Source organism: Motacilla alba, chromosome 12, assembly GCF_015832195.1.
Source record: "Motacilla alba alba isolate MOTALB_02 chromosome 12, Motacilla_alba_V1.0_pri, whole genome shotgun sequence".
NCBI classification, from domain to species: Eukaryota; Metazoa; Chordata; class Aves; order Passeriformes; family Motacillidae; genus Motacilla; species Motacilla alba.
The window spans coordinates 580,309-607,573 of record NC_052027.1 but is presented as its reverse complement, the minus strand read 5'-3'; the positions used below and the strand labels follow the sequence as shown (position 1 = coordinate 607,573).

Below are 27,265 nucleotides of genomic sequence, written 5' to 3'. Positions count from 1 at the left end.
AGCCTGGGGCCGCTGCAGGAGCTCAGCCGCGGCCCCTCCCGGCTGCAGCACCTCCAGGCGTGGGGCACGGCCCTGCCTGACCCCCAGACACCTCCCGAAACTGCAGCCGGGGCTGCAGGGCAATTCCCTGTGTGCCCCAAAGCTCCTCTTCCCCGTGCCCCGTGACACCCACGGCCCCCTCCCGCTGCTCCCTGCAGGGGGATGCACCTCAGGCCCTCCGGAAAGGGACACCCCTCCTCCCTCGCTCTGGGCAGGAGCCTGTGGCTCTCAAGGAGAAGGAAGGTGAATGTGGGAAGAAAATGCTCCGTGGTGTCCTGAGGATTTCAGCCAGTCAGCAAATGTGCTGAGAGCTCACTTGGAGCTCCCACAGAAAAACCAAAGGAACGTCAGGATAGGAAAGGTGCAAATGGACCTGCTGGCCACAGTGAAGAAATAAAGGACACGTTTAAATGCATTTTTCATGTTCATTCCCACCACGAAAGGCCAGATTACATCACCCTTCGAGAGCCGCAGCTGTGTCCCCGTGCCGCAGCCAGCTGTGTGCCGCCGGGGCAGAGCACAGCTGGCTCTGGGCTCCCGGTGCTTTCCATCCATCCCCTCCAGCCCCTCAGCCCAGCGCTCCCTCCACGCCTCCCTCCCGCCTTCCACCAGACGCAGTCAGAAAACTTTATTGACAGTGTTTGTTAACAATAAAAACCCATGCCCGTGACGCGCCCTGTGCCATGGAGCAAGCGACTGGAGGGGGGGAGGCTTGCTGGGACCTGCGGAGAGCCGGAGCCAAGCCCGGCTCGGGGACACGGCAGGAGGGTCCCTGTGGGAGCCAGGCCCGCCCGGATCCCGCACACCCCCAGCAGAAGCTGCCGGGCACTGCAGGGTCCCCGCCGGATCCCGGCCCCAGCCGTGCCCCGGGCTCCAGCCAGCCGCCTGCCCGGCTTCACCGGGCACAGGGAGCAGAGCTGGGCTGGACACCCGGGCCACGGCGCTGTCCCTTCCAGGCTGCTCCCTGCTGACCCCAGGAGTGCCCTTGTCTGTGCCCCGGGCAGGGGGAGCGGGGCTGGCCTGGTGCAGGGCTGCAGGGCTGGCTTGGTGCAGGGCTGCAGGGCTGCAGGGCTGCAAGGCTGCAGGGCTGGCATGGAGCAGGGCTGCAGGGCTGGCTTGGTGCAGGGCTGCAGGGCTGCAAGGCTGCAGGGCTGGCCTGGTGCAGGGCTGCAGGGCTGGCTTGGTGCAGGCTGGCATGGTGCAAAGCTGCAGGGCTGGTCTAGGCAGTGCAGGCATGTTGCAGGCTGGCCTGGTGCAGGGCTGCAGGGCTGCAGGGACAGGGCTGCCTCTGCCCCACAGGCTGCAGGCGAAGCTCTCTGTGCTGAGAGCGCGGTGCCAGGCGCTGCCATCCTGCAGGATCCTGCTGCAGGAGGAGGTGGGACAGTGCCGGGGGTGACACCCATCATCCCCCTGTGCTGCAGCAGCCCCTTCCGTCGCCCCTGCCCCTGCGCACGGCGTCGTTTGTCCCTCCTGGTGGCATCCACGAGCCACTGAGTCCGGGTTTGGGACTCAGGAACGGGTTCCTGCTGTCTAACCCCAGGCAGCACTGAAAGCTGGACACAGAATTGCTCCCCCACTCCCGTGCCGGTTGAATAACGCCCTCTGTGCATGCTTACAGCCATATGTACACTGCGGATGGGCCCCTCCTGCCCGGCCAGCTCTCCGCAGGGAAGCGCCGGGGCGGCGCAGCAGAGGCACGGGGTCCCGGCTGGCCTCACGGGCTGCACGGCTGCTCGAGGTCCCGGCTGGCCTCACGGGCTGCACGGCTGCTCGGAGCTCCTCTGGCTCGTGGCCCTGCAGCTGAGCACGAAGGAGGAGGAGTTGCTCTTCTTGCTCAGCTCACACGCCGGCCGCGACTTCAGGTAGCGCGTGGAGCAGCAGAGGAAGCAGCGCATCAGGTCGTGGAAGAGGTGCCCGGTGTAGAGCATGTAGATCCAGGGGTTGCAGCAGCTGTTGAGGCTGGCCAGGAGCATGGCGATGATGAAGGGGGAGGCTGCGGGACAGAGGCACGGCGGCGTCAGGGCACGGCCCGGGCGGGCGCCCCGAGAGCCCTCCCCGGCAGGGATGAGCCCGCAGGAGCACCCCGGGAAAGGAGAGCTGCTGCTGCAGGGGACCGAGGGACGGGAAGGGTCCCAGTTCCAGCGCCTCGGGTTCGGCTTTGTGGGAATCCATAAAGTCAGAGGGTTTTGGGAAAGCTGCAAAAGGCAGGCCTCGGAGACAGCAGAGCTGTGAGTGGAGCTAAGCAGTGCCATGAGATTGGTCAGCAGAAAAACTATGTGAGAAGTAGAAAAGTAAGGACTAATGGAGCAATGGTCTGTGTATTAACACTTGGCCAGAACAACTCATTAAGCTGCAGAAAAGCATATCTAGAGAGATATGAGGAAGTTCTAAGATAATAATGGAGCTCAAGGCATGTTCCTAACAGTCCCATCCTGTTCATGATTTGTACACAGCCCACGGCCGGCAATCGGCTTTTCCCCGCAGGAGCTGCCTGTCCCCCAAGAGCAAGAGCTGCCTGTCCCCCAAGAGCTGCCTGTCCCCCAAGAGACTGTCCCCGCTGGCTCTGGGCTGCCCTGGAGCACCGCTGGGGAGGCAGAGCAGCCCCGGCAGCCCCGGCACAACCCGCACCCTTCAGGTGCCCGAGGCAGGGACGGGACCGCAGCCCTTGCAGCTGCCATGGCCGAGAGCAGCTCTGGGAGCAAGCCCAGGCGGTGGCTCATTCTCCCACAGCAGTGGCTGATTTGGGACAGGCTTCCAGCCCTGGGGCTGTGGGACAGCCACGGTGCCGGGCTGCGGGGCGTCCCCTGCTCCTGGCCGTCCCCACGCCCCGGCTGAGCCCTCTGCCCGGTGCTCTCCCAGCCCTTTCTCCAGTCATCTTCCTTTCCCCCGAGTTAGTTTTCGCCACACAGTGCTGTGCCAGGAAGGAGGACATCCCCACACCAGGGATGGCGCCCGGGAGCCTGGCACCCCGGTGGCAGAGCAGTGCCAGGACATCGAGTGTCTGGCTGCTGCTCTCTGTCCCCAGAGCACCAAGTACCGACTGTCCCACCTGAGAGGCTGGACCGGCACCGTCTGGTGACGAGGGGATGGTGGCACTGCCATCTGCCATGGCACCAGGACAAGGGGCACGTCCCCTCCCTGAGGTGGCTGCTGGTGGAGATGGAGCCCTCATCCTGCTCCCTGTGCTCCAGCTCATCTCCTCAGCCCCTCTGCTGCCAGAGGAGGCACGGCAGCGAGGGTGAGCACGGCTGGTTTGGCTGCTCCTGGCCCCTTCGTGCCTCTGCAAAAATCCACTGGCAGCTTTTAGACCAGTGAAGAAATGTGGCTATAAATGCTAGCTTCCAAATTCACCTTTAGCCAATGGATGCGTAATTCCTGCTCTTGTGACGTCTGCTCCAACTACTTTTAATTTCAAGTATATTCTAAAAAATAGCTGATAATTAATTTCAAGTAACATTAATATTCCAATAATAATTCATTTCAAGTATATGCTAAAAAATAATTCTGTGCAGAGGCACAAGACCTGAAATACATCCCGGTGTTTCTACCCACTCGAAAACATCCAGCCAGGGCTGACTCAGCTCTTCCTCTCTGCAGGAGGCAAATTGAATTTCAGGGAGCTTACTGCAGGGCAGTCTGGAGGGTGGATCTCTCCCCTCCCTGGCTGGAGCACCAGAGACCCCCGAGGGGTGCTGCACGTGCCCGCTGTGTCCCCCAAGGGTGGCCCTGTCCCCCGGCGCTCCTGGAGGGCCGGCAGAGGTGCAGGGCTGGGGGCTCTGCTGCCAACCCCCGGCTCAGGAGGGGATGGGGCAGGGGCTCCCCGGCTGCCGCCGCTGGCAGCGGCTCACAGCCCCCGTGTCGGGGCACTGCCCCAGGGGAAGGGCCCGGGGGCTCGGCCGCGGTGCTTCACAGCCCTGCTCGCGTCCCCACAGGCGCCTTGAGCCAGCTCTGAGTCCGGCTCAGGATCCCGCAGGTGCTCCCTGTGAATGGGTGCAGCAGGAGCCTCCTGCGGAGGGTCCCAGCGCTCAAACCAGTCCCTGGATCACAGCATGGGCTGCACCCACCTTGCAGAGGCTTTGGGCTGCGTGGCCACCCACGGGCGATCCCTGCTGCTGGCCAGTCACCCCCAGCTCAGCTCACTGGGGTGCAGTCGTGCCCCCCTCGCCACTGGCACCCAGGGACCCCCTGCCCTCCTCCTCCTCTGCCCACGGAGCTGTGAGGGGAGGAACAGCCGCATTCCCTTCCCGGCACGGGGTGCCCCTCTCCTGCACCCCCCTGCTGCCTGGGCACGGCACGGGAGCCCGGTACAGGGAAGGGGGCCGGGATCAGGGCAAGGCTGTGGGAATGCTGCAGGCACAGCCCGAGCGCTCTGCAGACTGCGCTGCCCCCCTCCCGCCTCTGGGCAGCCAAAAGGAGGAGGAGAGCCTGGAAGGAAGGGCTGGGGTCTCCCGACACTCGTATCCACGCCAGGCTTTTTCTCCCCGTGCCGTGGAAGCCCCGCAAGAGCCCTGGCAGAGCTCCCGCCCTGCGCCGCAGCCGCGGGCTGCCCGGAGACAGGAACGTGATGGGAGAGGGAGCGTGGCACAGCCCGGCAGGGCTGGAGATCCCTCCCGCCTAAAGCAAAGGGAAAAGGGAAAAGGGAAATGAGGAGGAAAAGGGAAACGGAAAAGTGCTGCAAGGCCTACTGCACGGGGTGAGCAAGGGAAAGGTTCCCTGTGCAGCCAGGGGGACTGGGATGGACAGATCCTGCCCATCGAGGGCCAGCACAGCTGCAGAGGTTTGGGTGCTGCCGAGGGCTGTGTGCCAGGCAGGAAAGGGCAGCCCAAAAGATTGCAGGATTAAAATACAGCAGGAGGGAGCGCCGCTGCTTCACCCCCGAGCCCATCTAGGAACTGGAAGTTTTGACCAGCCTGGATCAGGTGGAAAACCCCTGGAGCACGCAGGGAGGTGCACGAGCCGCATTCCACCTCTCCTGAAATCAATGGAGCAGAGAGAAGCAGCAGAGGCTCAGCACGCCTGCCTGGCTCCCTGGGCAGCCCGGGGGCACGGGGGCTGCGGGGCGCTGCGCAGCGGGGATGGGCTCGGCAGGGCAGGGCAGGGCAGGGCAGGGCTGTGCTGAGCCGCCGTGCCCTGCGAGCTGCCCCAGCCCAGCCCGCACAGCCCGGGCCGCCGGGGAGCAGCTCCTGCTGCGGCTCCTGCCGAGCCTGGCTCAGTCTGTCCGGGCGCTCCCATCCCCGGGCGCGCCTTTCTGCCCCTTCTGCCTCCTCATAAAGTCGTGAAGAGTTTTTGCTGAAGGTGTCCCGGGTGGTTCTCCCGCCTGGCGGGGGACAGCGCGGACCTGCACAGCTCCAGCCGTGTCACACCGGGGAGGGTGGCACTTTCTCTTCTATCGGCAACTTCGGGGACAACAGGAGCAGCCGGCCCAAACAGAAAAAACGGCAAATCCCTGACACCACAGCTTTAGGAAAAGGTTTTGCTCATAAATCAGGGTTTTTCTATGGGAACCGTGCTCCCGTCAGACACAAAATAACAGCGGCATAGTGCCGGGGTGGATGGAGCCGGGGGAGAGGGAGAAGAGGCCAAGAGCAGAAAGCAAAAAGTCAGTGAGGAAGAAACGACACAACAAAGGAGAGGAATTCGGGCTGTGCAGCTTTCTCCCGAGCTCCCACACAGCCCGCAGCATGCCCCAGCACCCAGGGTGGGAAGCGAGCCTCCAGGGACAGCCACCACGCAGGGACAGTGACCGCCCAGGGACAGCCACCACCCTGCGCCCTGCCCGCCCCCCGAGCCGCAGTGGCCCGGAGTTTGCCAGAGCCACGGCAGCCCCTGACCCGGGGAAGCTGCGGCTCAGCCACGGGCAGCTCTCTCGTGTTCAGGACCTTCTGCCGCGTCCCTCCCGCCCGCCCGAGCCCAGCCCGGAGCCGAGTCCCCGCGGGTGCCCCGGGCGCTGAGCGGAGCCGGCCCAGCCCGGCAGGGCGAGGGAGGGGAGCTGTACCTTCCTGCGGGGCGTTGGTGTCCCACACAGACCACATCTGCACGAAGAAGAAGGGAGTCCAGCACACTATGAACGCCAGCACGATGATAAAGGTCATTTTGACCGTCCGGATCTTGGCTTTAGAGATGAGCCTGGTGCTGCTGACCCTGGCAAACACCATCCCGCCGCGGGAGCCCAGACCCACGCTGGGCCCGTGGGCCGTCTTCAGCTTCACGTTCTGCCAGATTTTGAAGCTGATTAAGCCATAGCAGATGCTCAGCATCAACACGGGGATGATATAGACCATGAGGGTGATCCAGGTAACGTAGGCTTTCGGTCCCCAGGGCTGGATGAAATCTGCCCAACAGTCATAAACCCCGTTCCCCACATCCCTTAGAGAAAATATGTGGATCTGAGGGATGCTGACCAGCAGGCACAGCAGCCAGGTGAGGAGGACAGAGACCCGGTCCGCTCTCCTGTGCAGGGACCTCAGGGGCTGACAGATGGCCAAGCACCGGTCCAGGGACATCAGCAGGAGCATGTAGGTGGAAGCGAACATTCCCACTACCTGCAAGTACTTGATCAAGCGGCAGAGGAAGTCCGGCCCGTAGAACCTGAAGGTGATGTCCCAGATGAGCTGGGGCAGCACCTGGAAGATGGCCACCACCAGGTCAGCGATGCTCAGGTGCTTCATGAAGAAGTACATGCGGGAGTGCTTGTGGCGGGTGGTGTGGATGGCCAGGAGCACGCACAGGTTGCCGGTCAGGGCGAGGAACAGGATGAGGCACAGGACTGTCACCTCCACCTTGGCCATGTCCTCGTTCCTCTTCAGGGGGTCGGCGGTGCTGTTCCTGCCGGCGCTCAGGTTCTGCAGCCGGAGGCTGCCGTTCCCCAGGGAGCTGTTGATGATCCAGGTGCTGCTCCCCGCCAGGTACAGCTTCTCCATGGCCAGCGCCGGCCCGCATCGAGCCTGGGGCAGGGTGAGGACCGAGAGTGGGCAGAGAGCGGGCAGAGCTGCTACCGATGCGTTCCCGTGGCAGCCGGGTGTCCCCCCGCTCTCTCTCCGCGTCTCCTCGGGTCTCGGTATTCCACGGCTCCCCGCGTCCCCCCGCTCCGTGTCCCCTGCCGTCCCCTCCCCGCCGTGCCGCTCTCTCTGCCCGCCCGTCCCCGTCCCCGTGTCCCGGCTGGCGGCTCCCCGCAGCTCCTCCTGTCCCCTCGCCGGTCACTCGGCGTCTCCGCCGCCCGCTGCCCCGCCACCAGCCCCGGCGCGGGGGCCGGGCGAGCGGCGGGGGCGGCGGGCGGAGGCGGGTCCCGGCCCGGCCCCTCGGGGCCCGCCCGCGGCCTCTGGCCCCGCACCCGGACCCGCCTCAGCATCTTCCCCGCGCCCTCCCCGGAGCGCGGCCGTTCGCGCACCGCGCCGGCAGCCCCGCTTCCCCGCAGCCCCGCTTCCCCGCAGCCCCGCTTCCCCGGGTAGCCCCGCTTCCCCGGGTAGCCCTGCTTCCCCGCAGCCCCTCTCTGACAGCCCCTCTACTCTCGGGCAGCCCCGCTTCCCCGCAGCCCCGCTCTCCCGGGTAGCCCCGGTTCCCCGCAGACCCTCTCCCGCGGGCAGCCCCGGTTCCCCGGAGCGGAGCCGCGAGGGGGAGCGGCGCAGCGAGGCTGCGGTGGTGGGCGGGGGCCAGCGCACCCGGTAGCCCAAAGCCCCCGGTAGCCCAAAGCCCCAGTAGCCCAAAGCCCCCGGTAGCCCAAAGCCCCAGTAGCCCAAAGCCCCGGCAGCCCAAAGCCCCTGTGGCCCAAAGCCCCTGTGGCCCAAAGCCCCAGTAGCCCAAAGCCCCGGCAGCCCAAAGCCCCGGCGGCCCAAAGCCCCCGGCAGCCCAAAGCCCCGGCGGCCCAAAGCCCCCGGCAGCCCAAAGCCCCAGTAGCCCAAAGCCCCGGCAGCCCAAAGCCCCAGTAGCCCAAAGCCCCGGCAGCCCAAAGCCCCCGGTGGCCCAAAGCCCCGGCAGCCCAAAGCCCCCGGTGGCCCAAAGCCCCGGCAGCCCACAGCCCCGGTGGCCCAAAGCCCCGGCAGCCCAAAGCCCCGGTAGCCCAAAGCCCCTGTGGCCCAAAGCCCCGGTGGCCCAAAGCCCCAGTAGCCCAAAGCCCCGGCAGCCCAAAGCCCCGGTACCGCGGCTCGGAGGGGGGGAGCACACCCCGGCCTCGCCCCCAGCGCAGCCCTGCCCTGCCGGAGCTGCCGTCGCAGGACACCCAGGGAAGGTCCCCAGAGGTGCCAGCCCGGCCACGTCCGAGGAGCAGGCTCAGGCGTTGGTCACTCGGCAATTAACGCACCCACCTAGAGCTTCCCTCTTCTTCAGGAGGAAGATTTCAGAGTATTATTTCTATAAAAGAAGGAGCAGTACTATGAGTGACACCATTAGTCACCAGCTCATCAGCACAGCTCGATGGTTGTCCCCAGTTTCAGGCTCCCTACAAGGGATCCAGAGCCTGGAAGGGCAGGGGGGATGCTGAGAAGAGCAGGGAATGCTCCCAGCCCACCCCTCCGTCCAGCAGCCCTGAGGGTCCCCAGCATCACCACCCTTTGCTCCCCACTTCCAAGGCATATCTCAAGTCCTGCTCAGCCCAGCCGTAGGCCCTGAACAAACATCCCTGCAGCTATTTTTAAAGATTTTGGAAGGTTTAGCTCCATGCAAGATGAAGAAATGTTACATACTTTGGCACGTTCTTCCCTCTAGGGTTCACGTTCTTCCTCGTTCAGGCAGTAAAAGGGCTGTGGGAATGGCTGCTCACCATGTGCAGCGCTTTTTTTATTGTTCTGCTGCTTTTGGGAGAGCTCACAGGGAGGAGGTGACTGGGGGCAAAGCAGAGGCAAGGAAAGGTTTGCCCTTGCCTTCTGCTCAGTTCCTTGAGCATCCTGCAGGTACTGAGGGATGTCCCTGGGGGCTCGGGTGTGGCTCAGCACCCCTGAGATGGTGCCCGAGGTGAGGCAGAGCAGCCACTGCTCCTCTCTGGCCGTGGATGAGGGGTCACTCACGGCTGCACAGGCCCAGCTCCCTTCCAGGGCAGAGCTGAACTGCTGGGACAGAGCCCGGCGCCCCCGGGCAGCCCCTGCACGGGGCAGCTGAGCACCCCCAGGAGTGCAGTGCCACTCTGAAGCGCATGTGACAGCAGCAACGAGGCCCAGGGGCTCAGCTGGGGAAGGGCTGTGCCGGGATTGCCCCTGTTCGTGCCCATGCCGAGGCCACACTGCTCCAGGGCCACGTGCTCTGCACGCTCTGCCTTGGCTTGGAGCGCAGGAGCAGCTCGGTCAGGATTGCACACCCAGGGCCTGACTGAGCAGGATAACATCCAGCTCCCCCAGGTGATCCCATCAGGGCTGGGCACTGCCCCCCAGCAGCCAGAGATGCTCAGTCCTTATTCAGGCAAAGCTGCAGCTGCTCCACGACTAAAACCCAAACACACGTGATTTTGAAGCAAAGAATCCTGTGAGAATCAAAGGGTTTTCTGAGTCATCCCCTACTTCTTCCAGCTTTAAATGTTCAGGGATGCCATAGAGCTGGAAACATTTTTATTTTAAAATACATGCTCTGGGATAATCAAAAGCACAAACACTAAATAAAGCTAAATTTAATTGCATTTTGGTTTACTGCTGGATCTGAAATAGCTGTTTTTCCAAGAGCTATCTGGAATCACAACTTTATGGTCCCCAGGACAGAAGAGGTCTGGCAAAATGTCAAGCCCAGGCCACAGCTTTGCAGATGGAGCTGCAGCCGCCCATGGACTCGTGCATGGCTGCAGCCCACAGCAGGCACTGCAGGCTGGAGAGCCAGGACCTGGTACCCGCCTGCTCTTGCATGGGAATTCCTCTTTATCCTAGAATTATTTCCTAGTCCTCATCTCTTGAACTCAGCCCGCAGGAAGCTTAACTCTGGTAAATCTACCAAAACCACAGAGATGAGCAGTGCCATGGGCACATCTTCATGGAAAGGGCATTCCTGTGCTTCAACACAGAGCTGATGAATGCTGGGTGTTAAATCAGGCTTGGGAGCATCCTGAGGGCGCAGTAAATCACAACTTTTCTGTGCCTTTCTTAAATGTGCACATGAGTAAATTCTCAAGTCTGATATCGAATTGCTCCACGGCTCACCAGCTGGTGTGCTGATTTCCAGAAAAATGCACAATCAATATTGCAATCTGCACCGAGGAAACAAGCCTTTGGAGACAAAACGGGGAAATACCAGCAGTGCTCAGAACTGTCTGTCCCAAACCCAGACACCAAATGCCTCGTGTTACTGAGTTCACTGGTCAGGGTAACACAAGCCAGCCCAGAGCTGTGTGCTCAGATGCAGGTGACAGTGACACTCCTGGGTAATGCTGTGTCATCCATCACATCCCTGCCCCGTCCTCTGGCCATGGCATTCCTTTTTGTTAGCTGAAAAACAACAACAACAACAACAAAACCCAGCCAGAAACCTAGTACTCAGATTGATCACAATTAAAAAAAAAAAAAAAAAAACAAAACAGAAAAAAGAACCCAGAAAAAGCCCTGCAGCCCATGGTCAGTCCCAGAACTGCTGGCCTGGCACCTACCTGGCTGTCAGACTTGTGCCATGGCTGGGGAAGGTTTTGGAAACTGAATCATCAGAACATTACTGGGAGAGGAGAAGGAGCCAGAGAAGCTGAGTTGTGTATGCAGACAAATGGAGAAGGGAGGATCTACTTGGATGCTGCAGTCTTGAGTTCTATAAAGCATTCACAGCGCAAAGAGAATTTACACGAGTTCATGCACATACCGAGATAATTTCTTCTTTTCTCTTCCCCAGTGTGAAGAGAAGTGTAGCACTACACTAAACTTACTCAGTGTTAGAGAACCTTTCACATCATGTCCCTAAAAGGTTTATGGGAATCAAACCATTTCCTCTGCTCCCCAGCTCACTGAAATCCATCGGCCTCTGCTCCCGTGGCCTCCAGCCCACACCAGCACTGGAGCCCAAGGCAGGCTCGCCCAGCTTCGGGAGCTAAATCCTGGAAAAAGAGCCTGAAGAGCTAAATCCTGGGAGCTAAATCCTGGAAAAAGAGCCTGAAGAGCTAAATCCTGGGAGCTAAATCCTGGAAAAAGAGCCTGAACCTCCTGGCATTCAGCCAGCGCACGTTTCCATCCCCACCATCGCTGGCGCTCCACATGAAGCCCCCAGAGCCTCTGCAGACTCGCCCCAGAGGTGACTGAGCTGCCAGCTCCTGCCCAGGGTGAGCCCCGGCACACGGCAGCAGCGCTCCGATCAAACCCACCAGCTTGAACCCGTTCAGAGCAGAGCAGGCTATGGATCCTGCTGATCCCATCGTCCAGGCTGCTCCTGTCACCCAGACAGGCCCCCCCGGCTGGGGCAGAGCCCCCCAGGGTGGATGCAGCCCCCCAGGGTGGATGCAGTCTGTGGTTTCTGTGGAATTCCCCCACTCCCACCTGCCCATGGCACAGGGCCCCGCTGCCCTGCACCCCGAGCCCAGCAAGGCTGACAGAGGCTCTCCCGGCAGCTCCCTGAGCAGCCAGCTCTGCACAGGGCTCCCGAGGACACTGTTCGTGCTAAAATGTTCCTTGCTTCATCCCATTATGGCCTCAAAGCCCATAAAACCAATGGAGCCTGCCCAGACCCCGGGAGTAACAAGTTGGGATAATAAAGCTGAAATATGAATCCGTGTGTTTTTTAACAAAGAGGCTTCAGGTTCAAGCTGCTGGGAGATAATACAATCATTGTACTGCTTTTGGGGGGATTGCTACATTTGTGTGTAACTTCAGGCTGCTCATGGCAGCGCCCTGGACTCCCACTCACCATCAAGGAATGAAAAGCAGAGACCCAGAGCCCTGGGGCTGTGCCCGGGGCACTGGGATCCACACCTGCAGCAGTGGAGGTGTTACAGGACCTGCACGCCCAGGGTCACGCTGAGTGTCACCTCCTGGGACCTGGGATGTTCACTAAACCTTCCCAGAGCCCGAGGTATGGATCCCAGTCAACGCCAGGCGCAGCAGTGCCCACAGCCCCTGCACACACACTGACACTGCTGTCCACTGAGGTGAGGCACTTTTCTCTTTGAACAAAATACAAACAGCAAGATCCATCTGAGATTTTGTTAGTAAAGATAGAAGAGCCAGAACAAAACCAGAATATAGTCTGGTTTAATATATTCATATGCAAATTCTACATTTATTTGCATATGTATATAAAGGAAAGTGAGTCAAGTTGGGTGCTCATCACTACAACAATCCTAGCCAAGTGACATGAAGGAGGCTGCAATCCTCGGGATAATTCAGTAGATATGTGTGAGTATCTAAGCAGATGTGTCTGGGAATGCCCACACAGGTGAGGGTGCTTCCACACAGCCCCCATTTCTCCCCCATTGAATACCCTCAGTGAAACCCCCAGTCCAGGCTCCAGGAGTGCCTCTGTAGGGCCAAATAATTAACTAGGGCAGTGAGCTTTCACCACAAAAATGAAGCCCAGCTGCATTTGTACAAACTTTTCAGCCTCACTAATTACTTCCCATTTGCAGTAATGTGTTTACCTTCTCCTTCTTGAAGCTGGTAATTCATGCTCTTCTTTATTTAGTTCCAGGTGGTTGTTCTGGAGCCAACTCACCAATTTGTCCAAATCATTTTGAATTCAGGCCCTCTGGCTCCTCCAAGGCCAGGTGGGACAGAACCATGATTATTCTCTCCTCTGGGCAGCAGATGCTGGTGCTGGGTTTCTCCAGCAGGTAACTGTGATTCATCTTCAATTCCTCTGTTTGTGAGAGGCGTTCCAACTCCAGAATATCTGTTCTTCTATCAAAACAGACCCTCCTTCAACCAGAAGATTTTTTATTTTTAACTCCTGCCGGCAAACTCAGCACCCTTGGAGAAGTGGCCTTGAGAGACCCTGACCCCTGCCTGTCCCCAGCGGCCACAGGTCCCTCCTGGGGTGCTCAGCCCACCCCCCGTGTCTGAGCTCACCCTGCCCGGTCCTGGCTGGAGGGAACCTCTCCAGCCCAGGGCAGAGCCAGCCTGGGCCACTGGGACAGCCCCCCGTGTGTCAGCAGTGTGCCACCTCCCCATGTGCCAGCAGTGTGCCAGCTGTGTGACACCTCCCTGTGTGCCAGCTCTCCATGTGCCAGCTGTGTGACACCTCCCTGTCTGCCAGCAGTGTGCCAGCTCTCCATGTACCAGCTGTGTGCCAGCTGTGTGACACCTCCCCATGTGCCAGCAGTGTGCCAGCTGTGTGACACTTCCATGTGCCAGCTGTGTGCCAGCTCCCCATGTGCCAGCTGTGTGACACTTCCCCGTGTGCCAGCTCCTCATGTGCCACCTCCCCATGTGCCAGCAGTGTGCCAGCTGTGTGACACCTCCCTGTGTGCCAGCTGTGTGTGTGCCCAGCAGTGTGCCACCTCCCCATGTGCCAAGCAGTGTGCCCAGCTGTGTGCCAGCTCACTCAGGGAGCCCAAGGGACAGTCTGGAACCAGAGCAGGGTGTGTTCTGAGCTGGCAGAACTGGCACTCTGGGCAAAAGGCATCCCCGCCCGCCAGAAGCTCCCTGGGCCCCGCACCGACCCCAGCCAGGCGCTGCCCGTGCCCAGGCTGCAGCTGAGCCCCAGTGCTCACTCCAGAGGGCCCCGGGAGGGCCGGGTCCAGCAGGGTGGCTCTGCTCCTGCTGCTCCCCCTTCCCGGCACCGCTGCCTTTCTCACGGCTCCTGCCGGGCCGGGGGAACAGGACATTTTTACTTCTTGATTATTTTGTTTCCACTTTCGCCCTTCTGCCCCGGCCTGAGGGACTGCTCCGTGACTAATCCATTTCCTGCTGAATGGATTCCCTGCCCAGAGCTTCCCAGTGCCAGCCCAGCACCACCCTGGCCACCAGGATCAGTCCCCTGGAGCTTCTGCCAGGTCTCCAGGGAGCCACAGCCACCGGGAACCTGCCTCGGATCCACTCTGGGAATGGACCCACAGCAGGGTGGGAGGGAGGGTGCCCGGGAGCCCAGAGCAGGGTGACACAGAGGGGCCCTGGGCCTGCCACCCTGCCCTGCCAAGCCCAGCACAGCGGCTGTGGGGCTGTGACAACCATCACTCACAAGCAGTGAAAAGGTGCCGGGAGGATGCAGTGACTTTATGTGACTCTCCCAAAGAACAGTGGAGGGGTTTTCCCCCACGGGGCCATGCCCAGCCCCAGCAGGACCCTGTCCCACACCCCCCTGCCAGCGCCAGCCCGGCTCCTCTGGCTGTGACCGTGCCCCAGCCTGGCTGTCCACGAGTCCCCAACTGCTCCCCTTGCCCCTTGACTCGGTGACGGAGGAGCAGAGCTGCCCAGGGGAGCAGGGGACGGGACAGCGTGGGGAGGACACTGTGTTTCCTTCCCTGTTGTTTTTTCCCTTGTGTTATGCAGTTCCTGTGAATCCTGGGCTGGTGAGATGTGCAGCGAGCATCATTTATGGCACCCGGGGGAGCAGCAGCCACTCCTGGCACTGCCTGGGCCTGGCACTGGCCCTGGGTGTGGCAGGGGAGACTGGCTCCTGCCCAGGCTGCTCCAGCAGGGTGGGAATGAGGCAGCAGCCCATCAAATCCACGTTTTTTCCTAAGCTTCCATCCCCACGGCCCAGGGTGTCTGCTCCATGCAGCCTCCCCCTGCACCTCAGCCACTGTGTCTCATGGCCACACACCCCACTCACGTTTGTCAGCTCCACAAACGGCACCACTGTCCTCCAGCACCAACCCACAGCTCCACAAACGGCACCACTGTCCTCTAGCACCAACCCACAGCCCCACCAAAGGGAGGGGAAAACTCCAGCTCAGGCAAAGGTCACCGGTTTGGACTTTAAGTGGCGATGACAACAATAAGTGACATAATAAACCTGTATCCTCACAGGGTGTCAGCAAACCAGTCTGATTCGTGCCCGTATTTAATGTGTCAGCTGCTCTCTGCCTGCTCCTGCCCCCTGGAATTGCCACAGCTCCTGGGGCTCCTCAGCTCGTTTCCAGTGGAAATGTCAGTGCTGCAGCCACAGCAGGCACGGCGTCCCCACACCAGGGTCCTCCCCCAGCACAGCAGCAGCTGCTCTGCCAACGCCTGCAGAAAGCCTTTGTGATACTAATTCACAGCATTGTTACCACTCACTGGCCAACTGCACCCAACTCCAGCACCCGAGGTGAGCTGCTGGCAGAAAGGCAGCCCTAAAGCAGACATCAGTAATTATTGTCTTTTAAAAGGTCTGGTTTGGTAGAGAAAGAACCAAATCAACAGATTTCTGCTTTGCCTCTGCACCTCTCCACCTCATGCACTTATGATAGTTTATATCTTCCATGATTTAGCCTGTTCCAAACACAAATACTCCTGGGAACCATGGCTTGAGGAGGATTATTTCTGCATCCCAGCTCCACTCTGAAGTCAGGACACAATAACCCTCAATCTTACCCAGATTTTGTGCCTTCTTTGCCAAGCTCCCACTGACAGGCTCTGACCAAAACTTCAGGGCTCAGCAAAAGCACCTGAAGTATTTTCATATTTTGCTTATAAGCTTTATTTTTCAAAGCCTTTCCTCATGTTCAGGTTTCTTGCATTTCTTTCATTTTCTTGCACCACAAAATCCCATCACCTCCTAAGGAAGATCAGACTTCTCAATGTAACTATTTGCTTGACAGCTAAAACACTTAATGCCCAACAACCTTCCAACTTCTTCCCAGCTTCAGGACTTCAAACTGAAATAATGACACATAATACTGAGTAAGTTTACAAAGCATATATAAAAAAGCCTGTTAGTGCAGGGCAGAATCCCCCTGCATCCCTCGGTCCCTCCCCTGGCCGGGCCAGGAACTGGGGCTCCAGAACCCAAGCAGAACCCCACCCTGCAGCTGCTGCCAGGAGGGCAGATGAGGCTGGCCCAGGATGCAGGCAGGAACAGTGGCAGCACACAGCCCAGGCGCTGCAGCAGCGAGGGAACTCGGGCACAGGAGCCAGGCCAGGCTCCTGCAGGGCTCTGGCACTCTGTGCCCAACCTCAGCCATCAACAACCCAGGGCTGCGGGCAAACCCAGCAGCCTGGTCATGAAGGCAGCTGGAATGGCAGTGATGTGAAAATACAGCACTTTACTCAGTACCCAGACACTCGGAGAATGGGAAGAAGCCAGGAGGTGTTTCCCAGGCCGAGCTGGGCACTCCTGCAGCACTAGCTCCTCTTCCTCTTGCCCTGGGGCACGGCCCCGCTGTCCTCGGGGAGCCGCGGCCGCCGCAGCTTCCTCTTGCTCCCTGCCACGGCCACGGAGCTGCTGCTGGGGAAAGAACAGAAGGGGAACGGGGGTTTGCAAGCGCCCCAAACACAGCACACGCTGCTGCTGTGCAGCAGCACTGCGAGCAGCACGCAGGTGCTCACAGATGTGCACCTGTACACGCACGTGCTACAGGTGACGGGGAACCAGGGCGTGGTTTGGGTTGGAAGGACCTTGAAGATCATCTCATTCCACTCTACCACGGGCAGGGACACCTTCCGCTATCCCAGGGTGCTCCAAGCCCTGTCCAACCTGGCCTGGAACACTTTCAAGGATGGGGAGAGAAACACTTCTCTGCCTTCTCATTTGAGGAAGGTGACAGCACGACAAATGATCCCATAGCCCCAGAGCCCGCAGCAACAGGGTCATCACAGTGCCTCTCCTTCTGTCCCCAGAGAGCAGTCTGGAACCCAAGGAACAGCAGCAACCCCCCCAGACTCCTTGTCCATAACAGAGGACAACCCCTGGCACTGACAAAACCATAAGGATGGTCTATCAGAAAAGGCAGTCTGGGGCACAGCCACCTGGAAGCAGGATGAGAGGTTAGTGAGCGTTACCCCCAAAGGAGGGCTCGGGGCCTGCAGCCTTGCCAGGCACTCTCCTCATTTATGGACAAAGTATTTTCCACAGAAAACTCAACAACTGTTTTATTTTTAGCCACAGTTAATTTTAAAGAAAAAAATCTTAAACTAGCTGTATGTAAATGAAGCAGCTGATTCCCATCATTCAGCCTCGGTGCTTAAAATTCCACATAGTGTTGACATGAAAGATGCCACTAATCTGTCAACAGCTTTTGCTAATTAAACATTCCTTTTAAGTGCACTCTGTTTTATACCATCTGCTAGGCTGAATCCATCCTGCAGGGACTATTCATTTGTCTTGAACTGGGAACTGACAACTGAAAATAACAACGGACAACTCTGAGATGCTCAAGCCCTCATCTGCCGAGTGCCACCAGACACACACTCAAGATACAGCAGGACAAGTTGTGTCTCAGAGCTGCACCACGATGGACATGGCTCTCCTGCACCCCGGGGACCCTCAGCCATGCCCAGGGAGACCTGTGTGAATCCCAGCAGTCTGACCCAGCTGGGACTGAACACACATTCCCAGGGCACCGAGGGACCTCGCGGACCCACAGCCCTCTCCAGCTCCCCCAGCCCCTTCACAGGGGGTTTCATGGGAAACAGAAACACGATTCAGACTTGCAGACATTGAGATTTGAACAGCCAAGAAGTGCTCTTCTAATCTCAAACAGAAGTAAATCAAAACAGATGCTCAATTCCAGCTTGTCCAACTTGCCAGCCTCACCTACAGCTCTGTCAACAACGGAATTTTCAAATGTAACAGAAGATCAGATTTCATTTTCCATAACAAGCAGTTTCCTCTTTTTTTTAATTAAAATATATAGTTATATATCCTTTAGAATAAAGATATTCAATTGGGCATCTGTGGATTCTTGGAGGACCCAGGTATTATTTTTCAAGGACCCATACACTGACCAAACTGTGCTTCCCAGAACTGTGGGGATTCCTCAAGAATCTGACTTTCCTGAGGCATTTGCTTCTCCAGGATTCCACCAACTGCAAGCTACAGACCTAAACCCACCCCAAGGACTTCAGCTCCTGGATATTGTACTCACCTGTCAGAGGACGCTGAACACGTCTCAGACCCTTCCACATCTGCCAGAATGTCTGAATTGGTGCTGAAGGGGGAAATAAAATGGATGGAAATTATTTCAGCAACACCTACAGCAATGCAGGGCTCCACTCAGCAATGGCAGCAGAATAGATGAGACCAACCCCTCCAGCACCAACAGCAAAGAGAAATAACACCAACCTACAGCACAGTCCAGAAGCTTCTGTCTCACTTCATTTTTAGCTATCCCTGGGGTCTCATTATCATTATTTAACACACAAGACAGTTCTATGTTTATGTCTCTTAGGTGGTAACTACACCACCTCTGTATTCCCAGGCACCAGAAAGTTTCTCTGGAGAGGACCTGCAAGACATTTTGGGGGGTAAAGTGTACCTTCTTTTTTTTGAAGTCTCTCTTAAATAAATCAATGTGACATAACATTTCTGCAGACAGAAATTTCTAAGACAGCAGGGTTTTTTCACCCTTTGCCATTTTGTCTGCCCTGTGAGGTGAGAGTGCTCAGCTGTTACTGTGGTGATAACTACAGAACCAACAGGAATTTGGCTGGACAAACAACACCAGGTTAGAGTAACCTCCAACACACACCCATTCAGTCATACAGATAAAAAGGAAAAAGATACCAAAAATGGATGGGAAACGTTTTGAAAGTCAACATTGTTTTGACTCTCAGAATTAGAAGCCCATCAAAAGCTCATTTTCGGTGCACGAAGTGGATGCCCAGGGAATGAGTTATCATCATATTTCCAAACCCCACTCTGATGTTCCAGTTGCATTTTAAAAAAGAACTGGGGAGGACACAGGGCTATTTGTGTGCTTTTAGTCCCCCAAAATAGAAAAAGAACAGGTTTGAGGCCTGAACATGATGTACTTCCCTGCCTTGAAAACTGCAGCATTTATCACCCGCCGCGTTTGTCACCGCAAAACAATAAAACTGGAGAAGTCTGGCTAGCGTTCAAACCAGCGATGTGCGTTCAGAATTCACATGTGGAATCCATGGTCTGGGCCCACCAGACTTCTTTAAAACCGAGTACAAAACGTCCTGGAGCGAGTTCCACCTTTGGCCTACACATGGAGCCATGAACGGGCCCCTGACGCCACAGCCACGGGTCCCCAGAGAACCCAATTAACTCCCACGCCCTAATTGCACTGAGGGACCGAGGAGCTGCAGTAGCTGTGCAAAGCAGGGCTCTGAGCTTCCAGCTGGAGCCAGCAGCCCTCTGTTCAGGATGTGCTCCAGCATCCCACTGCCCCACGCCAGCCAGGATCAATCTCAGCTAGAGCCCAGCTGAGCTTCGGGGCTCAGGGAATCACACACCTTTCTGCCACGTGCCAGGGGACAAAAGGGTTTGAAGATTTAAAAAAAAATATCTTCAAACATGCCACAGTTGAAAAGCAATTATCGAAAAAACCACTGTCAACTAAACAAAAGCAACTTTGACCACCAACTGAATTTGTATTTTAAATTAACTTTTTCTTTCCCAGAAGAAAACTCCTCCCTCTTCTTAGCATCAAATGATTAGCCCTTAAACTGAAGATTATTAATTAAATAACAGAAACAGTTGCCTCATTCTGAAGGGTTTTTTTTTTCTATAAATTTTAGCCCACAGAGGCCAAAGAGACCACAGACTTTAGAATTTTTGTTTTGTTCATTTCTCCAGTATTTTCTGCCTTTTCAATGCTTCAGAGGTATCTACCTACATTGCATTCAGGCACAGCAAAACACCCCTTCAGACTTTATTCAGACTCCAAATTCAAGACAAATTCCCACAACAGGTTTTCTGTCCTTTTCTTAAGTGAAGGTCACTAATCTCTCCCACAATTTTACAGATCATTTCCAGATGAGTCAATTTTTACAGCCAAAACTACTAAAGTTCTTCACCTGAACTTCTCAAGATGCAGCCAGCATCCTGTGGCAGGGTGATCCTGCACTTATTCATGCCTCCACGGTGAAAACGCAGCTCCAGTGACTCAGGCAATGCTCCCACTCCAAATTCCTGCAGGACTGCTTCCCCTGATCCCCTACAGCCAGCCACCCAAGAGGCAGCTCTTCTTTCTTCACCATCAGTAGGGTTTGACTTCCACCACCCCCTGCTTTTTCATTTAGGATAAACACACCACCCTAAAACAGAGAGGCAAAAGCTGATGTAAGTGCGAATGACATGTCTTGATCTAAAACTGAGAGGAGCAAAGAGCCCTTTGAATTGGTTTATTTTAGGGCAGATTAAGTTCCTCCTGGGCCTCGCGTGAGCAGCCAGCATCCTCCCATCCACCCATCCCACCGTGTGCTCTGGCCCAGGCTCTGGGCATGCCCTCCCTCAATGCTGGCACAAGAGAGGAGCTCCAGCCCACCTCACTTTACCAGTGTCAGCTGGAGGTGAATGCCCAGGGCCCAGGAGTGAGGGAAAGCAGCTTTCTCCCTCTTGCAATCCTGCCTGCACTTTGTCCCCCTGCAAGGAACGGGATGAGCTCGCTGCTGGAGCAGCCAGGCACCGCGCCGTGTCCAGGATGAGCTGTGCAGCACAACATCTTCCACGGCTTCCAGACCCTCCTCTTGAGACCGTGCCCATGGCTTCGTGCTGCTGTCTCTGGCTTCCCAGACCCTCCTCTTGAGACCGTGCCCATGGCTTCGTGCTGCTGTCTCTGACTTCCCAGAATCTCCTCTTCAGATAATGCCCATGGCTTCGTGCTGCTGTCTCTGGCTTTCCAGACCCTCCTCTTGAGACCGTGCCCATGGCTTCGTGCTGCTGTCTCTGGCTTTCCAGACCCTCCTCTTCAGACCATGTGCCCATGGCTTCGTGCTGCTGTCTCTGGCTTTCCAGACCCTCCTCTTGAGACCGTGCCCATGGCTTCATGCTGCTGTCTCTGGAGAGGTCTGCCAGCCTCGGCTTTGCCCAGGCCCCCACGGAGGGCTCTTGTCTGCACCAAACCCTGAGCTTCCACCATCTTGCTGTTTTCCTTGACTCTTTCCAGGCTTCCTCAGTTTTCCACGGCCCCCTCTGCAGCCCAAGAAGAGGCTGTGCCTTGGGAAAAGGGAAAGATGTGCTGCATCTTCCTCAGCTGCTTCCCTTGGGAGTGTGGGACAGTGGGATGTGGTGGCTGGAGCACCAGGAGCACTCCCTACCACAACTCCTGCCCTCAGGGCTCGGAGATGTCCACAGCCCAGGGCTCCTGAGCAGGGACTGCTGTCCTCCTGGACACAGCCTGTATGTCAGAGCTTCCACCACACACATCCGAGGCCACCAGCTGCCCCATCTGACAACGTCCCCAGGACTTGCCACCAGGCCTCGCAGCTCCTGCCATTTGTTACAGCTCAAAGCTGTGGGAAGAAAAGGATGAATCAACAGCATAGCAGAAAAGTATCATCATCCTTTCACAATGAACCCATATTTGAGGCCAAAACTCACAGATCAAACACTGTGATGCAAATCATCTCTGAGCCAGAGCAGTGCAAGATTTATTAAGTAAAAAAGTCCTGAAGATCTATAAAAGGCAGTTATTGCACTGATCAACACACTTTCATACACTTCTCTCATCTGACAGCGATGGCCAGTGCGCAGGACAGCGCTGCCTCCAGACTCAGGCTGCCCAGGAAGAGCTCACACAGCATTTCCAAGCACTCCATCCCGCCGTGTCACCCACCCCAGAGGCTTGCTGCCATCCAGTGCACTCCCATTTCCACCCCTTCTGCTGATGAACTAAAGCCCTTATTGTGTAAAGCACATAAATCCAAGGATAAGTGACCTGCTAAACCCAGAGCTGGGATCCTGACCAATGGCTCCTAACCTCACTGCCAAAAAGCCCCACGTACTGCAAATGGGGCCCCTTCCTTGGGCACCAACCCCTCCTGGCAGACACTGCAGTCACTCTGGGTACTCCAACAGCACAGCGATTTACAGGGCTGTGGATACTGCACTTTCCCACCAGGATGTCAAAATTCTGACTGTGTTTCAGCACCTCAGACATGGCCAGTGTTGGGTTTTGTCTGCTGTTCAGGTCTCGCTCCAGTCACCAAGAACCGACACTTGTGTTGAACACAGTTTTAAGAAAAAATCATTTGCTTAAAGAACTGCCTATCATCCCCATTATATAAAATACTTATAATGGAATATTTCCTTTACATAGCTCATTAACTGGCTTATCATTGTTCCTCCGAATTCATTTTCTAATTTTCCTATTGTTTAAGCAGTTGCGTAAAATCTGGCTCCAGTCCCAGAAAGTCAAAGAATTCCACAGGACTATTCATATGGAGCACTGCAGCCCTGTGGAAGCCTTGAGCAACCCTGGCTTCAGAGCTTTGAAAAATGACCCTTCCAAAGCCATGGCTGTGTTTTGGTGCTTATCTGTAACACGCAGTTTGCTCTCTTGGTGGGATCATCAATCTCTGGAGCACAGGCATGTTTGGGGCACTGCTACAATCTCCACGCCTGGCCTGCATCTTTTCTCCAGCAGGAGTAAAATCCCCATTTTTTCAGTTTTAGCACGGACCTTTGAATAATATCAGTTCATCAGTGATTAGTGTACAATGGATGAATTTCTAATCTTGACCAACCCTTAGCAAGTGTTGACATGAAACTGAAAAGGGACAAACCTCACAAAGGAGAAAACAAGAATCACTGATTTCTTTGCAGCATCTTTTTGCAGAACAAGCATTTCAACTCTGAATTGCAGATGGTCCTGTTACATTCTATATGCTACTCAACATCCTCATTTTGTTTTAATTCATCCATACAACAGCCCTCCATTTAGAAGTGCCCTCCTCGCAGGAACACAGCATGCAGATTTGGAATTCCAAATGTATTTCCAGTTTTGACATTTCAATGTGAAAAACATTTACTCTTGGCAAAGGATACCCTCTCGTTATCAGAAAAACACAAGCCTCAGAAACCCATTACTTGATACAACGCCACAATACTACTAAAACCATCAACATCTAAATCATTCTTGTTTGATTTCTGCTGGATTTATTTCACCACAATTAACAAAATCCCCGCCCCACGGTGGGCCACAGTGATAAAATGTCTTTCTTTCACACCGTTGGAGTGACTACAGCGGTTGTTCCACCCTGGCAGTGCTGCCACGACCCAGGGCCCTTTGGACACAGAGCCCAGAGGGAGCAGCCCTGGGAGGAAGAGCTGCAGTCCTGGATGGAGCTGCACGGTGCAAAGCTGGTCCCTGGGCACAGCAGGACCCCCCAGGCCTGGCCAGGAGCTGGGCTCTGCCAGCAGCCCTCTGCCCCTTCACAGCAGCGACCAGGAGCACAGGCAGTCCAGACTAAGAGCACATTTGGCTCTTTTCAGTACGTGTCCTCTACCCCAGCATTTGGAAAGGGGAACACTCCCTGCAGCCTCTCCTTATTTCCCAGAAAACCCCAGAAAACGCCCTGAAGGGCTCCTCAGCAAGGCACAGGCTGGCATGAGGAACACTGTGGTCAGACAGGAGGGACCTTCCATCCCCAGCAGGCAGCACCTGCCACCTCAGCTGAGCCTTCAGTGCATCGCTGCTGCTGCTCCCCTCTCCTTGGGCTGCAGCTGGAGGCAAAGCAGGAGCAGCTGCAGGGTGGGGTGCCCCAAGGCTCCCTGGGCCTCTCAGCCCCCCCTGCCCTGGGCAGAGTCAGACCCGAGGGTCACCCAACCTCTGCAGGTCAGTGAGTCCCCCTGGCAGCTGGGGAACCTGCTCCAACAGCACACCTGGAAACGAGACACTCCAGCAGGGGCTACAGCAAGGTGAGCTCTGGGAGAACCCAGAGCACTGGCACTGACCCAGACACGGGCAGGGAACAGCTCCCTGCCACAGGGAGGGAAAAACTGCCATCGCCACTTGAACCCTGAGAAACTGAGATAAACCTAGTCCAGTGCTCACCCTGAAGGCTTGTTACACACTGAACAGCAAATAAACTGATTTGTTGCCTTTATCAATTTTACAGTGCCAGTTCAGGCAGAAAGACACAGATAGCACAGAGGGCAAAGGCCACAGGAGGGGAAGGGCTTTACTGGTCTATAAGGCAGGTCTGCAGTCACACAGAAATGCAGGGATATTCTGAAAGGGCAACAACGACCCTTCCTGCCTCCCCAAGTGTTTGCCTGCCAGCAGATTGCTGTTTACTGACAAATATTTACTGTATGCTCCCACTCATGCAAGTAAATGGAAACAGGCAGCAGAGTTTGATCCTGGAAAACAAAGACATTTACTGTCTGATGCTCTCTCATCCCCCCAGCTGATCTCCCCGTTCCAAAGTCTCCCTAGGCCTTCACTCACAGTTCAGCATTTCCCTCTGTGAAAGCAACCCTCATGATGACTTCTAAAAGCTCTTTAACCCTCATGATGACTTCTAAAAGCTCTTCGTGAACCAAATGACTTTAGGAAAATTGGTTTCTGCTAAAATATTTCAATTAGATTGCTCTGTTAATAACCAACAATGATGCCAATCACTACCTTACTCTAAATATTTGCAGAACAAGGAGGAAGAGGCAGATACTAGGGGTCTAAGGGGTGGGAAATCAAGAAATGTCACTCCTAGCTCAGCTGGTGACCTTCAGCTACTTCCTCTGATTATTTCCCACTTCTAAAAACACAGGAAACCCTTTTATTCCTGGTAATGCAGACCTGCATTCTCCTCTCAATTCTGTTATCAACAAGATAGCAAGATTAGCTCTCTTGCTTTCAGACACATAGCAAAACCCAATTATTCTGTATTTGTTTTCAATGACTTTTTCACCTTTCCCCCATAAACTGGGACCACAGGTCCTTACAGCTATACAATTTAAAAGGCTGGGGCTGTATCACTTTTGGGACCTCTCTAATAACACTTCCAGCAGATGGGAGGGTAAAGCAGTGGAAGGGACTCACCCAACACACACTGCTGGCTCCCCAGACATCCCACTGCCTGTTTCTGTATCAAAAGGAACATTTACACCAGCAGTCCCTTATGAAGGCATTACAAAGCACCGAGTGAACTGCACATGTACTTTAGCTCATTGCTGCAGCTAGGGAAGCCCAGAACGCTGCAGGAGGAATGTGTGAGCACAGCCAGCACGCTCCTGTGAGCTGGGTGCCTGCACTGCTCCCTGGCAGTGCCACAGCTCTCCCCCAGCACACAGCAGGGACTGCCCCACTGACCTGCAAGTCGAGCCAGATGACAGGGAGAACTCAGGAGAGGATGATCTCTGCCATTCCTTCAAGCCATGAGAGTCACTTCTTTGGCCATCAGGAATTTCTGGTTGGAGTGCTTGGGCTTTTCCAGGGACAACAGCTGTGGGATCCTCTTTCCCAGGTTCTACCAAGCAGAAAGACAGAGATTAGAATGAATGATAATGCAAAATACTATTGCTTAGGATTCTGCAGCCTAGAGATAAGATTTTCAAGAAAAAAATTAAGTTATAAACATTTAAATACCAACATCTCATTCCCACATACTTATTTTCCAAAATTTTGACAGTTTCAAAGGCTGAATTTCTTTTCGTGCATACTTAAAAAAAGAAACCAACCAACAGCTCCCTAAAAACCAGCAAAGTCTCACTGTTGAGTTTCAAACACAAGGAGAGAAATAAAGGGTGAGGATGTGTTACACATTTCATAAGATGGAACTCTATTTCAGAAATTAGCAAGCACTTACTGAGTGCTGTTGGCTGCTGGGGCTGCCAACTCCCTTCAGCCCCTGCATCAGACAGCCTGAGCTTTAAGTTTTACAGACCAAGTTAACAGGCTTATTTTCAGTTGTGATTTACTTCCTTATGCAGCTCAGACAAGGTCAGTGCACTGACATTTCCATTTCAACAGGAAAAATAATTTCTAGACAACACAACAGACAAAAATTGAAAACCATTCTGCTGGTTTTTGTGTCAAGTGTTTTGCTCAATGAAAAGATGAACAGTTCTCTGAAAAGAGACCTTCTGCCCCTCCAAAGAGAAAACAGATACAGGTTAAAAATTCTGCTGTGAAAAGACAGACTGCCCTCACACCATACCCACAAATATTTGCAAGTGAGTTACTTGACTAGAAAATCACTTGGGACACCAAGCCTCCACAGACCCAGCTCAGTGCTGACTGACTCTGGCAGTCACAGTCACGTCCTGGCTCCACCCCAGGGCCCAAGCCACGCTCCTGCTCAAACCACTCCGACTTTTCTGCCCCTCCAGCAATGGTTTGGACAGAAATGGCCAAGCAGAACTGTAATTAGAGTGTGGAGGGCCTTCACAATCTTTGGATTCAGCTCAGCTTGCCCTTTCTCTCCTGCTAACAGGCATAATTAAATATCAGGGGCGTATTTTTGTCTGCTGAAAACAACCAGCAGATCCCAGTGAGTCGGTTGTCCAACTAATGAAACACAACTCTCTGAAATTAGCAGGGTAAAAATAGCAAAGGCCTGTGCAATAATGCAGCCCAGCACAGCTAATATTTATTGAATCAAATTATTTAGCACCAATATATATCAAATCCTTATGGCGCCTTCTCCTTAGACAAAGCACAGCCCCATGTTTAAAAGTTATAAAGACTGGGAAACATATTTTAAGCTTAAAGATGAAAAGCAAGATGACGTAAATCAGGAACAGATGATTAAAATGTCACCACAAACAGAGTGAGGTTAAATTACATCAACCAATAGAACAGGAGAGGCAACGGGAGAGATGGAGCAGGAAATTAAAATAAACCAACAAACCAACGAAACCCCAACCAAAGCAAAGGTCTCTCTTAATTCTGTACAATTCCACCACTTCCACAAGAACACAAAGCAAGGGGGTAAGGAATGCAGACAAAGCCTTGGCTCCCCCAGCTTACCATCAGGCCATTACTGCCTGCTTCCCTTCCCATGCTGCAATTCCCATTTCACTCAAAGGCCATTGCTGTTAACATGGAACCAAGGGGAAACAGGCTTTAGGCATCTGTTCCCTCCCCTGTAAATCACCTTTCTGATTTTTCAGTTGTTTATAAACATTCATCCTGAGTGCAGATGTTTTGCATAAAACTGAAATTCCAAGGATTATTGGAAGCTCAGAGAACAAAGTGTAATGGAAATTGTGCCGATTTGCCAGAACCAAATGAGGTGCTGCCACATTCTGAACATGATGCAGAATGACACATCTGATTCAAGTTATTTTCTACCTGATCACTCTTTTGGAAAAACTCCATGGTTTTACATCAGCTCTTCTCAGAGCCTGCAGGGCAGCACACACAGAACAGCTCACACGGGAGACAGAAACCCCAAAATCCACAGCAGCCCACCCCTCCCTTCCAGAGATGGAAATCAAGGCTCTGACCCCACTACCCAACAACACATTGCCTCTTAAAATCTTTTATTTATTTATAAGGAATCCTTGAGAT

General features: G+C 55.3%; 2 protein-coding genes across 3 annotated transcripts in view; both read right to left on the bottom strand.

Moving 5' to 3' along the window:
* Window positions 1–1,237: 1,237 nt before the first annotated feature.
* Window positions 1,238–7,474, bottom strand: OXTR (oxytocin receptor). Its single transcript, XM_038149552.1, has 2 exons — window positions 6,035–7,474; window positions 1,238–2,032 (listed from the first exon to the last, which is right to left on the bottom strand). Exons 1-2 carry the CDS (start codon window positions 6,957–6,959, stop codon window positions 1,791–1,793), a joined length of 1,167 nt encoding a protein of 388 aa, XP_038005480.1. The 5' UTR covers window positions 6,960–7,474; the 3' UTR covers window positions 1,238–1,790.
* Window positions 7,475–15,747: 8,273 nt separating this feature from the next.
* Window positions 15,748–27,265, bottom strand: part of RAD18 (RAD18 E3 ubiquitin protein ligase) — a 28,084-nt gene continuing 16,566 nt past the window's right edge. Inside the window, exons 11-13 of one of the 2 annotated variants that reach the window (XM_038149362.1) lie at window positions 25,064–25,220; window positions 17,930–17,992; window positions 15,748–16,290 (exon numbers count right to left, since the gene is read on the bottom strand). In XM_038149362.1, coding sequence (XP_038005290.1) covers window positions 16,188–16,290; window positions 17,930–17,992; window positions 25,064–25,220 — 323 coding nt within the window. In that variant the 3' untranslated portion in view covers window positions 15,748–16,187. The remainder of the gene's footprint in view (window positions 16,291–17,929; window positions 17,993–25,063; window positions 25,221–27,265) is intronic. The other variant, XM_038149363.1, reaches the window with a different exon arrangement.

Coding starts and splice junctions, on each gene's coding strand:
- OXTR (XM_038149552.1), bottom strand. CDS start 6,959: ATGGAGAAGCTGTACCTGGCGGGGAGCAGCACCTGGATCATCAACAGC. Junction 2,033..6,034: donor CACCAACGCCCCGCAGGAAG/GTACAGCTCCCC, acceptor TCTGTCCCGCAG/CCTCCCCCTTCATCATCGCC.